This window comes from Rhipicephalus microplus, chromosome 1, assembly GCF_043290135.1.
Source record: "Rhipicephalus microplus isolate Deutch F79 chromosome 1, USDA_Rmic, whole genome shotgun sequence".
NCBI classification, from domain to species: domain Eukaryota; kingdom Metazoa; phylum Arthropoda; class Arachnida; order Ixodida; family Ixodidae; genus Rhipicephalus; species Rhipicephalus microplus.
In genome coordinates, this window is record NC_134700.1 from 243059508 (window position 1) to 243074665 (window position 15158).

A 15158-nucleotide genomic window follows, 5' to 3' on the forward strand; every position below is an offset into this window, starting at 1 on the left:
TGCGAATGGCGGTACTTGGAGTGTTCACTAGACGGACGGACGGACGGATGGACAGATCGACTCACGGTTGTACGGACGCTTCGCCCTACTCATAATAATTCAGTCTATGGATATGCCGTAATTTTTTTTTAAGTGAACAACACCGTAAATGGCCTCTACCATTTCACCTAGATCGAAATGCGACCTCCGCGGCCTAGATGGAACCCGTGCTCTTCGTGTCAGCAGCCGAGCACCCTAGCCACTGATCCGCCGAGGCAGTTATACATGTTCTACTTCTCATTAATAAACATTCTGTTGGAAGTAAGCGAATCCTCCCGTAGTCCCTTGACTTGCCCGCACTTATTTGTGTGTGTGCGCGTTGGTTGTGTGTGTGTGTGTGTGTGTGTGTGTGCGCGTTGGTTGTGTGCGCGTTGGTTGTGTGCGCGTTGGTTGTGTGTGTGTGCGCGTTGGTTGTGTGTGTGTGTGTGTGTGTGTGTGTGTGTGTGTGTGTGTGTGTGTGTGTGTGTGTGTGTGTGTGTGTGTGTGTGTGTGTGTGTGTGTGTGTGTGTGTGTGTGTGTGTGTGTGTGTGTGTGTGTGTGTGTGTGTGTGTGTGTGTGTGTGTGTGTGTGTGTGTGTGTGTGTGTGTGTGTGTGTGTGTGTGTGTGTGTGTGTGTGTGTGTGTGTGTGTGTGTGTGTGTGTGTGTGTGTGTGTGTGTGTGTGTGTGTGTGTGTGTGTGCGCGTGTGTGCGCGTGTGTGTGTGCGCGTGTGCGCGTGTGCGTGTGTGTGTGTGTGTGTTACAAAGTTTCCTCATTTATTGATTTTATGTGCTTCATAGCTGCTGGAAGTGTCCTTACATTCGTTGTACCACAGTATGGCAAAATTAAATATTGTTTTGTTTCCCAAGCACGTCCCTGATCCTCTGACCATGTCTGCTTGCGCACGGAACGAACAAACCTGCTGTCATTCCCATTGGTGCGCGCACATGTCGGGGTGGGGGCAGGGGGGCGTCCACATCTCCTAATTACATAAAGGGGGAGGGAATTGACGAAGTCAGCCCTCCACACGGGCCCGCCAGTGAGGGGAAGGGGGCACTGCTACTTGGTGTGAGACAAAAATAGGGAGGTGGGCATGGTGACGAAAATTAACCCCCCCCCCCCCCTTAAAGGGGAATCCAGCACACGCATATGGTAATTACCGTCCCCGACTTCACACTGGCGAGGCTAGAGTGGCAGCGGGTGGAAATGGTAAGAAAGTCCTTTTTTTTAGAAAAAAAAAATGATCGCGAGGAAGCTGGATGTTCTTCATTGCAGTTAGCCTCTTTCTCAAGTATGCGTTAATGATGGATTGTTAAAAACGTAGGCAGAATAAGAGACTCAACAGCACACATACTCGACTGGTAAAGGCAAATGCATATACTAAGAACACCCAACAATGCATCCAACTAACACACATTCTACAGAATGTGTGCGACTTTCCGACGCTTCCAGCCAGCATACTGACTGGAACCGTATACTGAAGCCAGTATACAGAATACAGCATACTGGCTGGAAGGCGTCACTCCGAAGCCTACAGGCTGGAGGCCTCGGAGTGATTCCTTCAGCTCTGGGTAATAAACACTCCTCTGCCATTAATATTAAAATGTGCGGGAGACCGCTTGTGAACGGCGAGGCTTACCTAGATGTTGTTGCTTTATGTGGAATTTCAGCCTTACTTCAATTCGGCGAAGTAGTTGCTGCTACATCGTCAATACTGGCAAGAGCAGATAGCTTGCGTACTTTCTCTTTCAGTTCTAGAGTGACGAACTCGCTAGAAAATATCAGAACTTTGCACACTGGTATTATTTTCTTGAAGCACTTGCCGGGAGCGGAGAAATAGGAGGGAGAGGGGGGGGGGGGCAATTTATTACGGGTTCGTTTTCACTTCGTATGGCGTAAAAGTTGGTGCTTTGCTCACCAAAGGGAATTGAAAAGTATACCTTCGGCATCTTTTCAGAGGCCGATCAAAAGCAAAACAGGCTACTAAAAAGAAAAATCTACATTTTCGGCAACTGTGCCTAATGTATACAGCGGTGCCGAACAAGGGGTTGAGCAGAACTCGCATGTGACCTTGCGCTACAATAGTCGTATACCGCCACTAAACAAATGTGATTTATCTAAGGTCAATCCACACAAGATCAACTCATGCCTCTACAATTACGGTTAGCTCTTGCTGCCTGAAAAAAGTGGAAGTAAACAAAACAGAGAGTAAGATAAGAAATATTAGGACAAACGTCAAGATGTGAGGGCAAAGCCACAGCAAAAGGCCATCTCCAAGCAGTTTCCTTTTCCGGGGTCTACGCAAAACACGGGTCAAAAGGGTGTGTTGCCTCTACCGGGGAGGGAGTCTTCAGCACCCGGCTCAACCTTTGCACTCCTTTTTCCCAAGACAAGCCTCATTCACGCAGGGAGCCGAATGCATGCATTTATTCGGGTCCGCGGTGGTGTTATGACTAAATGACTGCTGGCGCAGACGCCCCTGTGGTGGTCAGTTCATAACAGAAACCGCTCATTGCAGGGGCGCTTTATTAAAGACTGGGGATAATGTGTTTGTCAAGCAGCGAACACGGATACCCGGTAAAACAAACGTCCATATCACTCTGGCACTGACAAACTCGTTTCCGAGAGAGATTTGTCCGAAACCCAGGATGGAACGGGTGCTGTAATTATTTCCTTTAACCGAAGAAAGCGCGCATGTCTGAAATACGAAGTGAGGTTGATCTTATCGAGTTCCAAGACTACGATGCAATAGTGCATCATATGTTTGTGACCTCCTGGGCAAGTTTAGACTTGGAAGCGAGGCAATCATCGCAAGTGCTCCATCAGCAAAATACCGGCTTTCCAAGGTACAACTACACTGATACCACTGCTGTACGAGCCCCGTGAATACCTTAAGGCTGGCTCGTCGGTCGGAAAATAAGCACGACTGTTACCAAGAGTCTCACGACGTTAATAAAAACGCAGTAGTGTCACATGGTTTAAAACGGTTCGATATATTTAAAAGTTAATGAAGGGTAAGTACACTTGCGTTTAAGGTGATCTAATCAAGAGTTATCAAAGAAAATTAAATGCGAATAGAGGAAATCAATCGCCTTAAGCGTAAAATAAGAATGAAACGTGTAAGTGAAGCGTAAACCGGTGAGCATCAAGGTGAATCGAGGATATACAAACGCGCAATAAAGAGGGTCAAGTAAACCAAAAGTGCCTCTCTCAGCATGTCTTTCACCTGTGATCTCATAAAATAAAAGGGACTGAGTGTAACTTTGTGTTCTGGTGGATGAAATTCGCTTTGAAAGCAACATCAATACGACGCGTTGGGAGGCCACTGAACATGGTGTGAACATTGTGTGGTTACATGGTGTGGTTTAATGTGGTCTCAGAAAAGGGCGCCCATGAAGCCCGAAAATAGTGAGGCACTCCTTGTGTGGATGCCCCGGTACATCGAGGATTTCGCTTCTTTAAGTGCAGACTCTCTTTTCTTGGTTTGGGACAGCCATACCTTTGTGCGATTTCAACCCGCGGCAGAAGCAAAGTGTCCCACCACGCGAGAGAGAGAGAGAGGAAAATAAAGAGGAAGGGCAGGGAGTTTACCCAAGCTTGGCTCGGTTGACTACCCTACACTTAGGGTGCGGGAAAGAGGGAATAATAGAAAGGATAGAGATATAGAGGAAAAAGAAGAGTAAGAAAGATATGGAAGTACTCAGAATAGCGAGGCACCTGAATTCAATAGGGCGGCAATTCGTGCTAGTTGGTCGCTCGCGATCGTCAAAAACAGCACGTAAACATCGGACGGCCATTCGCTCGTATGCCACTTTGTGTTTGTCCGTCGTTTCTTCGCTGTTTTGAGGATCGCGCGAACTTAATAAGCGGTTCATCACATTGCTGCCAACGTTCTCGGATCTTTTGAGAAAGAGCTTTCGATAAAAACACTTGGCACAGCAACGTCTCTTTGTGTGACGCTGCGGGAAGATAAATACGGCCAGCGCGTGCAACGTCCGCTGTATGTGGTCTCTCTCCGCATCGCCGTCTATCGAATGCTCTCGGATGCGTCGTAACAAGCGACCCGCCGAACTGTGCCGGCGACAAACCGGCGTCAGTAGTGGCACGTAAAGGAGCCACACGCAGGCATGCTCCAAATAATCTCGCGGCAACCGACACACTCGCCGGGCGGAAGTGACACCGAAGGCGATAAGCTAAAGAGAGCGAAACGAGCGGCGGGAAAGAAGGTCGAACACTCACCGCCGGCTGCAGCTCGTCGTCGTACAAGGGCACCATCACAGCAGCGTCGCACTGGAAGCGCGCCCTGTAAGGCACCGATCATAAAATAGCGTCCTCCGATGATAAGCAGACGTCCGCGGCGCGTCGCTGTGGTTGAGGGCGTTGGCCACTCCAAGCGGCTGAGACCATCTGCAGAGCGTGGCCGTGCACAATCTCGGAGCAGGCATCGTGGCTTCGCTCCATCTCGGCTCCTTCGATGCCAGACGAGGTGGCGACAGCGGCGTCGCCAGAACGAGGGTGTTGATATAACGCCTTCCATTCGGGTGACTTACTTGGATGTAGAAACATAGCTTAAAAAGACGTGGACGAAGGAGTACTGGAAGGGCGCTGCCTCTTTACAACTCCATTGCGACAATCACTCATTTTTACAGCGCATAACGCCACGCTGCCCTTCCAGTTAAAACTACCGCGTCGAAAAGCATCAAGCAGCAGTATAAACTGTCACGCTTCGGAGTTTTTCTTGTTCGGTACAGTATGATTACTGCTTGCCTTGGTACTTTTACCTCCGACTTGAATTGATACGGTAAACAGTGTCAGCATTCGATAAAACTGACAAGCTGGGAAGCGCGTCTGCATTTGTACATACAAGTTCCAACGAAGATTATAGCGTTATCGCTGGCGGCCATCAAAAGTCCAGAAGAAACACTAACGTTCGTGGCGTGCGCGTAATCACATCGGAAGAGTCTGAAATAATCTAGACAGTCCGGGCACGATTTGCGCAAGACAGCGTATGTAGGGGCAATGGGGGCTGACATAAAAATAAAAAAAAATGAGGTGACACTGCCCCCCCCCTCCCCTTCTGAAAAAAACTTCGTCCCGATGCTTGTGACAATATTGTTATGCCAGTCCGAACGAAGGAACTGCCGCGTAAGATAAAAGCGCCGACGACAAGAGCTTAGCCAAGTTTAAAGGTGTTGATTGATTGATATGTGGGGTTTAACGTCCCAAAACCACTATATGATTATGAGAGACGCCCTAGTGGAGGGCTCCGGAAACTTATACCACCTGGGGTTCTTTAACGTGCACCCAAATCTGAGCACAGAAGTTTAGAGGTGTCACGGTTGCCTTTGTCGTTATTTACAGAAAGGCGTTACGTATTACCAGCTATACTCGAAGTTAGGAAAAGCCATCGAAAATGAAATAGCCGCCCCCTTATACGCCTTCGCCTGCAGTTGCTCGGCTAAAGCACACTTTTTGAAACTGTTGTATCAGGCAGCATTCCTTCTTGAGCGATTTTCTCTCACTTAAAGCATCGATTTCCCCGGAACACATGCATGGGATAGCAAAGCAAAAAGTTAACGCGAAAATCATTTGCATTCATTGGAAACACGCGGACAGTGTTCGACGTTTACGGCAAATAAAATACAGCATTCGACGCAAACCCGTCTGTTCGGGAAAAGTTATGGCGGTAGAAAACGAGCGTCGGCCAATCGTTAAAATAAGAATTACACAAGACCACCGTACTGGGGCCGAAAATGGCTTTTTTATTACATAAAGGATTGGTATAACAAAGTTGTTTCCATTCACCCATGAAGGATTGGTCGGCGCTTGTTATTTCTTGCCGTTTACATGGAACATATTGGCACTAACATCATATCATCTACTAACAAAAAGCTAGGCTTCTTAAAACGTCATCTAATGAAAGCTGCCCCCCCCCCCTCTATCTAAAACTATTAGTATACACATCGCTAATCAAGCCTAAACTTGAATACGCTTTTTCAATCTGGTGTCCACACGAAGCTTACCTTGCCAATGCCCTTGAACTCTTTCAAAACCGTGCTGCTAGGTTAATTCACTCCGCATATTCATACGACATCAGCGTATCATCATTAAAAACAGCCTCTCATTTGTCATTTATTTCGTGCCGACGTCGCATTTCTAGCTTATCATTACTGCAAAGACTTTTCTTTTTAATGTTCCCTTGCGATCGCACCACACATCTCACCACCAGCACGAATATCACATCGCACCCGTTGTTCTTTGAATGTTGCTCGCCACAAAGTGCGCACATCTTTTTCCCTCGTGTAGTTGTAGATTAGAACGGCCTTCCCTACGACATCGCTACTATCACCTGCTCATCTGTGTTCATCAAAGAAGTGTCTGCATTTCTGTCACCATATTTTTTCTCTTTATATTTTTGTAACTACGCCTTATGTAATACCCTTTTTTGGTGCCTTTTGAGGAATGAATGAATGAATGAATGAATAAATGAATGAATGAATGAATGAAGGAATGAATGAATGATTTTCGTTGTGAACAATTTTGAGGGGTTGCTATCAGCTTGCGTCAAGTCTCCTTCACCTCATGGCTCCTGCGCTTCGTAGTTAGAATTATTCGCTTTGCTGAGAGGGCACTGTCTCTATGCTCCCGAAAAGGCTCAGCCTGCTGGGAGTGAGATCACGAACTCATGACGAGCCCTTCACTTTCCTTCATTCATTGCGAGGCTTTTTTTTTTTTTTTTTGCAGACTTGATGCTTATAAGTATAGTATGCGATGGACTATTGGTCAGCTGCCTGCTCGCAATAAGATGTCACTAGTCCCGTTATTAGGAAGGCAATCGCCTGGTTGATTCCAAGGGCGGATGTACCACCCCCCCCCCCCCCCCGAAACGCGCCAGGAATACGCGGGCAATTTAGAATTAGTCCCTTTGGTATCCCGCAAACGCCGGCTGTGGTCCAAAGAACGAGGCACAGCCGAGAGTTGATAACAAAACCAAAATATGTATTCTCAGATAGGACAAAACAATTAACATGCAAACATGCATACTCTGCAGTTACCAAATATAATACGACATTACTCACAAGATACTCCAATAAATTCAAAACAATGGACACAAACTACAACACGCGCTGCAATGCAATCTCATGCATTAACTAACCAAGAAACTTATAGACTAAAGTGTTCGTCAAACGTATTCAGTCCAAAGTTATTAGAACGAAGCTTGAATGCTTTTCTTCAAGGAAATGCTCACTCAAGAGTCCAGCGCCGGTCGTCGTCCCGCTGCGTCCGAAGTTTCTATTCCAGGACGAAATTTCCGGAGCCCTCTGCTACGGTGTCTCTGATAGTTATATAGTGGTTTTGGGACGTGAAACCCCACATATCAGTCATTCATCAATCAAATCGAGGTTTCGCTTCCAGGAAACTCTCGCGTCATCCACCGACCGCACTTCAATAACAAAACTTCTTCGCTCGAAACACATCGGCCACTCACACGCTGCTACTGCAGAACACGTCTTCGCCCACGGGCGGTAAACACACATTCATCTCCTGCTTGTAAGACAAGCCTTCGCACGCTGGTGGAAAACTCTCTTCATCTTCATCTCCTCCTCTGACTCCCTTCATTGCTGGCTTATACGCACTAGTCCCTGTGTTCCCGAAATTTCTAGGCATTTCGTTGGTGCACCACATAGCGAATGCTGTGGAAAGGGCAGGACCTCTTTCTAGTAACGTGACGCAACTCTGCAGCACCCCGCCCTTTTTCTTAGAGATGTTCCTAGAGATCGCCCGGCGATATGCGAGGACGTTGGTCGGCGTGGCGACGGCATTTTCGAAGGGAAGAAGAGGTGCGCACGCGGCGTCTTTTGATGCTTGTTTCTTCCTTGCACCGGTTTTTGTCGCGTTGATATGTGGGGTTTAACGTCCCAAAACTACCATGTGATTATGAGAGACGCCGTAGTGGAGGGCTCCGGAAATTATGACCACCTGTGGTTCTTTAACGTGCGCGCCCCGCCACAGTGGTCTAGTGGTTAAGGTACTCGGCTGCTGACCCGCAGGTCGCGGGATCGAATCCCGGCTGTGGCGGCTGCATTTCCGATGGAGGCGGAAATGTTGTAGGCCCGTGTACTCAGATTTGGGTGCACGTTAAAGAACCCCAGGTGGTCTAAATTTCCGGAGCCCTCCACTACGGCGTCTCTCATAATCATATGGTGGTTTTGGGACGTTAAACCCCACATATCTATCTTTCATCTAGCTTTAACCTAAAGAATGGATTGAGTAGGTATTCTTAAGATTGTTAAAATTGTTCAAAATCAGTATCAATCTCGTCTTGTATTGCTTTCGCACTAGCAGGGAAACGTCAATTCTAGTCACTTATACATAAACTTTGGTGGATATATATCGAACGCCTCATTTCATCGATAATGTGCCGCATATGTTCATGTGCGAAAATTTCTTGAAAAAATGAAGGCCTCATCTCTGAGCCACTGCATACTTTACTTCCTTCTGTTTGTATGTCAAATTATCGAGATGAATATGTTTTTCTGTGACAAACACGTGCGTTCACGAGCTATGTTTCTGAATCGCAGTCGAAGCTCGCCCAACGGCTGCCCAAATAATGCTGGTTCGTGCACGGCACGCTCGTTTGCGATCGATACGTCCCCCTTCGAGCCTCTGGAGCATGGCTAATCACACACTGACTCAATTACTCGAACAAGAGCATGAACCCGCAACGTGGACTTTACACTGAATGGCGGGCAGCTTGCATAAGTGGATTACGCAAATGAGAGTGCCGTTGACAACGGCGGATGGACAGCGCATAATTACTTCCGCACTCACAGGATTCGCCATTTTACGAGATGCAAATCACCTGACTGGGTCGTTACCCTAAAGGATGTATTTCCCTTTTTCCAACGTCGACATTAATGGTTTTAGAATACGAGAAAATTACGCTGCTTTCCGTACTTCACGAGAGATCAACACAGTGCGCTGAAGAAATGTATTCTGCGTCAAGACAATGGAAATGAAATTAACGCGGCGGTACATTCGCTTACTCCAACCAAATTCACACTGCAAAAACGTCTTTATTAATTGCGTTTTTTACGACGCTACTCATGCAGCAACGAAGGTTATGCGGGACGCCATGTCATCTGAAAAAAAAGTGCACCTTCGCATTATCACTTGCTCTTGCGTTGCTTATTTTACATTCATGTTATACAGCTATAAATAGCTGTTCTGATTACCGAAGCTCTTTAACATTGTGGAGTGTGTTTTTGGAATGAGAAGCGAAAGTTAATACGAACACGTTTGAAGAGGGCAAGGTTACTATTTCCGGTCAGCGTAAGCCCTAATTTAAGCCGATCGTATCATACGGGCATCGTTTTTGAAGCGCAACTCAATCTTAGGCGCCCGTTTCTGCGTCGAGTGGCGTCACTGTCGCAGTTGCCGTCGGCGGCGTTACCGATAGACATGGGAAAGAGAGAGAGAGAATAAATTCACAGCATATATTTACGGAGTAAATGATGATGAGTGGAGCGAAGCGTCCGTCGCATCCGTCCGTCTATCTGTCTGTATGTGTGTCGCTGTTTGTTTGCTTCTCTGTCTGTCTCTCTGTCTATCTATTTGTCTGTGTGGCGACAGCACGAGCCACCAAGGCCCTCCACGCCTGCCGCTCAGCTTCGTCCATGCTCCACGTACGGCGACGATTCAGGAAACAGAGAGGCGCACTCGTTCTCCGCGCACCCAGGCACAGCACGCGGAGCAGCCAATCGGAGAGTAGAGGTACAGCACTATCTAGAATATCCTCACTCAACTGCAGTTTGTATGCACTTCTATGAGACAGCGCCATCTTTTATGCTGTTCGGGAGATACTGCCGGTTACGCCTGACGCGAGGAAAGGTTGAATTACGAGGAGCTTCGCCCCTAAATATACCCGAGATTGAATGGAATTCGAAGTGGGCACTTAGCGTGGCAGTCGAGTCGAATATTGCACGACAGAATCACGCTGGTGCTAGAAGCAAATTTGCAAAAAACACCCTACCGTCATGCCGGGCAAGCAATCACGTTAACTATGAAATAGAGCGTTGCACGACAGTAGAACAACAACCAGTCATCGCAAATTGCTAATTGAGCAACGAGTGTGCAGCTTAATGCTTTGCTTTTACCTATGCTGTGGCTCGTATCCACTACGGGGAATAGGTAATTAAACCAGCGGTTAATATTAAATAGAGGCACTCCAATTTGTTCCTTTTTTGTTTTCTTCGTATAACATTACTTGGGGCTAGTTAGTCGTTGTCGAATCAGTCTCAGTAACGGGTGAAATGCACGTTTCAAGGGATCCCCACCAACATCCACATGCCCGTCCAGAGTGATGAAGAAGGTTCTTAAATACCCCTGTCACACGGTCACCACCAAACTCCGTTGAACACCGTCAACGTAAATCTCCCTTGGGGGTTTCGACGGAGAAGGAGTTGTGGCAGTGTCTCACGGCAGCGACAACGTTGTAACATTTGCCGCGAGGGGGCTCAGCGGGCACTGTTTCATTTTCGGAAAACTATTCTAATTTCATCTGTATTAATTTTTTGTGAATCCTCGTTATGCGATTTTTACAAAAAAGCACTATTAAGTATGTACGCGACTAACAAACCATTAAAAATAATTTCAAATAAAAACGCATTTGCTAAATGTAGCGATGCTGCTAGTGACGCTGGCCACATTGAGCTTTGTTTTGTTGCCTGTGTACATGCCCGGTACGAAAGTTCTTGTGCTTCGTTGCCTCGTCAGAGCACATTTTGTGTTCTTCAGCCATGAGTGACACAGCGGACGACGTGAGGAAGTGGTACGACATTGCACTGGTAATGACGTTGATCGGCTGGCGCCGGCCGGCCCGACTCGCGAGGCACGGTGTGTAGGGCATCGGTGTTGAGAGTAAGTAAACTCTGGCGGGCGTAAATATTTGTAAACAAACACGCGTTGTGAATGAGTACTATAACGAAAGAACTTTTAATATTGCCAAAATGAATTATTCTTTCACTGCGGCCACTTACTGCTCGAAATTTTTCTCTGACCTCTAGACTGCTGGGGACGAGAGTACCTCGTTTCGCTGCGAAGGGAGATCGTTGAACGTCCTTTGCGAAACGCTCCGTTTACCATCGTTTGCGTAAGGGTGGCCGTGTGACACGGACCGCATCTTCGTTTTCGTAAGGACGAAGGAGTTAAACGGTCGTCACGGGTGCCCGTGTTACAGGGGTATAAGACACTCGCTCACAGATGAGCTCACCAACGCGAATGCGCGCTGAAGAGAACACTCTTTTACACAGAATTCACATCGAGGCAATACACGCCGCAATCTCTTCTTTTTAAGGTCAGTGCTACTTCGGTCGCCATCGTTTTGTTTACACCCACCCTGGTTTCTGTAGTCGCCCTGTAGAAACAAGTTTAGAAATCCTGATTCGCCATGAGACAATCGTTAATCGTCGAATAGCGATAATGACATTTTGCCCGTGTACGACTAGATTTTGTGCTGAACAATTACTGGGCGATTATTCAGGCACGTGTCTGATAATCACTTGCTTTATTTTGTGTTCTTTTGTTGCCTTTTACACGTGAGATGGCGCTTCTGTTATTCTTTCCTTGTAGTTTCGTTATTCTGTTTCGTTAAAAACAGGCTGCTTGTTGCGAAACGTCATCGTCATTCCCAGTCAGTCTTCTCGCTCTGCCTCAAGGTGTTCGAAACTCAGGAGGGTAACATTTCATCGCCCATAACTTTCCATTACTCGAGGAGCTTCGCTTAAGGTAATGGTGCGAGTGCTTTACTATAACCCACTCTCTTGCAAAAATATAAAAACCATTTCTGAGACTCATTAAGTGCGTAAAGGCTTACATATAATACGGCCCCACCGCGGTGGTCTAGTGGCTAAGGTACTCGGCTGCTGACCCGCAGGTCGCGGGATCGAATCCCGGCTGCGGCGGCTGCATTTCCGATGGAGGCGGAAATGTTGTAGGCCCGTGTGCTCAGATTTGGGCGCACGTTAAAGAACCCCAGGTGGTCTAAATTTCCGGAGCCCTCCACTACGGCGTCTCTCATAATCATATGGTGGTTTTGGGGCGTTAAACCCCACATATCAATCAATCAACAAATTACATATAATACGAAGTTAGACCTGGCTCATATACGTGGAATAAGCGGGAGATTCCCTATATCAGCGCGTCCGCTTGACGAGTGTGACATGATGTGCTTCACAAAGCCACCGTCTTCTTTTACCCGAGTTTCAGCAGCTGCAAACCATCCAATCTTCAATGCCAAGAAAACCGAAATGGATTTGTACGCGAAGCTGACCACGAAAGAAAATCATTGGCCGGAACACAGAGGCTGGCAAACCGAACGGCTTGTTACATCGCGGCCCGCAAGTGCGCCAGTGTTGTAACACTATCGCACCGCTCACGCGTTTATTACAATGTTTAAATACAGTGCGCGACCAAATGCACTGAAGTTTCACCAGCTTCATCGCGAACATTGAGGGAATAACTCGCATGACACAGATTTTGTGTGAAGCTTGGTTGTCACAACCCTCTAAATAGGTTGCAGTGGACTTTTGTACCTTGTGTAACACACTCAATAATTGCTGAACAATAAATAGATAAACTGAGTCTTCCCGATATAAATTTCAGAGTACTTTGGTCAAGTTGACCATAGAGCGAAATGTAAGTTCGAGGCCAGCGTTTATGCTTTGGTATACACGGCGAAGATTGCGCGATTAACGTGTTCCCGTGAGAACGTTCTTTCTATATGTCTATGTTTGGACACTAAGCAAAATTTACCTATTTGAGTGCTTCATTTGGCCAACAAACCGGTCATGGTAAAGGTATTTTTTTCTCTCTTAAGTGCTTAAACACCTCAACGGAAAGTTCTGACTGCGTATAATGTAAGGCATTTCAATATATGTAAAATTTACTGCTTACAGCTGTTCAGTATTGAAAGAAAGCCTACTTCCAACCTGGGTAACCTGCTCCTGCAACCATCCAATGTTGGGGTTTTGTTCTACGGTACATCAGCGACAGTTCACCAGGTATATAGCTCCAACGCAAAGTCGTGTTTTCAGTGGCAAAACTAATCGTCTTCTCAAGCAAGTTTTCCGAAAAAAAAATAAGAAAATTATAAGGCTGATAGTCTATCTCCTATACAACACTTGCCCAGTACAACAACCCGCCTTCGTTCGCATGACCATGGGTAAGGGAAAGACAAAGTATTAGAAGCGTTTCTTTAGAAGCGTTTCTTATTGCAAATCGCCACGTCGTGGTAGTCTTGCGGCTAAGGTATTCGGCTGCCGAGCCGCAGGTCAGCAGCCGAGTACCTTAGCATGTACTGTGCGATGTGAGTGCATACCTTAGTATGCACTGGCATCGCACGCTACTCGACTCTTTACCATTTCGCCTCCACTGAAATGTGGCCGCCGCGGCTTTCGGGTCGGCAGCCGATCACTTTATTCCTCGATCGACAGAGGCGGACCCGCTGTACACTGTGGGACTTGACCAGTCGTCTTCATTGCTTGCTTAGCTCACGTGGCGCATATTTCGCTTTCGCTTGACAACCGAGCCGGCTGTATACAGTAGGCTTGGTCGTCAAGCGAAAGCGAAATGTGTGCGCGAGTGTGTGGGCAAGAAGTGGGCAAGTCCCACTTCCATATATGGTAGTGGGACTTGCCCACTTCTTGTGGCGCGCACTCGTTCGCGCACGTATGCGCGCCACAGACGGCGGCGCCATGGCGCACTTAGCGCAGGCACCCAAGAGCTGTGCTAAAACAAGCCTTTAAAATTACCCTTCTTTCGTGCGCTCAGCGTGCCACGTGTCACAGGAGATACTCCAACAAGAACAAAAAAATAACATGTATACAGGTTACGATTATTCACTCGACATGCGTGCTCCGCCATACCGAGAAAGGACAATTGTTTGCTTCACAAGTCTATAGACGGTTAACTCACACATGCGGCACCAAGCATTTCGATAACTTAGGCCTCCGTGATTTTCCGTATCAGCTGATGGTAGGTGCGACCCGTGACACATTCTTATAAACAATGTGCGCAGCAACATGTCCTGCAGTTCCCCGCTTCTTACCGTATACCTTTCATTCGTTTTACTCTGAGCTGCGCTGTACACTCGGAACGTCACGGCATATCGACTCGCCCAAACTGCTTCTCTTTAGGGACTGGCGCACGTCCTTTCACGTGTGTCTCTACTCTGCAAATAACGGAGTCACGTACGCCCTTACAAAATCACGAAATGTCATGAAAATCACAGAAAATCACAAGAAATACATAGGGGACTCATGCAGGTACTGACATACTGGAAGCTCTTTTATTTTTTAGGATGACACTCGTGAGCTCTTTGGTACGAACGTACAGATTGGTGCTCTGGGGGTGTGGTTCCTCGTGACGTCATGAGCAGTGCTGGCAGGGTTTGAGATCTTCCACACGCTTGCGCACATCTTGTGGCTGCAAAATAAGAGGTTCCGCAACCTGTCGCCTTCTATGCAAGTTTGAGAATTTTACATGAATGTCCGTTTCGCGCGTCGCTGATGTAATAGGATTACGGCCGTTTAATTCCTCGCCGTTTAAAAGGGCCGTTTAAGCACACGTGAGCAGTAGCGTTTGTTTAAAAAAAACTGATCTAATTGTAGCGTAAGTTGTCCGCATCAGAAGGAGAAAATTTCTTTTGTGGTGTGTGCATCACTACCTGATAGCAGCAGTACTGTCGTACCGAGTTCTCAGCCATTCTTAGTCTTGACCTACTGTAAGATGTAACATCACTCAGGCAGTCATTCTAATTACTGAGGCCGCTGCGCGATAAACCCAGACAAAAGGGGGGGGGGGGGGGGGAGACCACACAGGACAGGCACTAAATAAGGACTGTATTTTTTTCACAGGAATCACATGCTTGAAAACTATAAAATACAATGCAATCACCCAACCTTATAACAGAACCAAACTGCTACACATTCTGCAAACTGGTTAGAAGAGAAGAGCACCGATCAACAGGGTGATGTGCCCCTTTAATAGCAATCACTCTTGGTGCACCACCTGCATGCCTGCCACTTTTCCAACAACTGTAATTCATTTTCTAATAGTGCTCCGGAAGACCGGCTACCCGCCA

The 15158-nt window shown here is 47.1% G+C and overlaps 1 protein-coding gene across 4 annotated transcripts in view; it reads right to left on the minus strand.

Annotated features, from left to right (window-relative positions):
* LOC119184840 (parathyroid hormone/parathyroid hormone-related peptide receptor) overlaps positions 1–15158 on the minus strand; it is a 288427-nt gene that overhangs the window by 253172 nt on the left and 20097 nt on the right. The window contains exon 1 of one of the 4 annotated variants that reach the window (XM_075891693.1): positions 4256–4772. The exons of 1 other annotated variant lie outside the window; for it this stretch is intronic. In XM_075891693.1, coding sequence (XP_075747808.1) covers positions 4256–4291 — 36 coding nt within the window. In that variant the 5' untranslated portion in view covers positions 4292–4772. Of the gene's footprint in view, positions 1–4255; positions 4773–15158 lie in introns of those variants that run through there. 2 more of the 4 variants (XM_075891697.1, XM_075891695.1) reach the window with 2 other exon arrangements.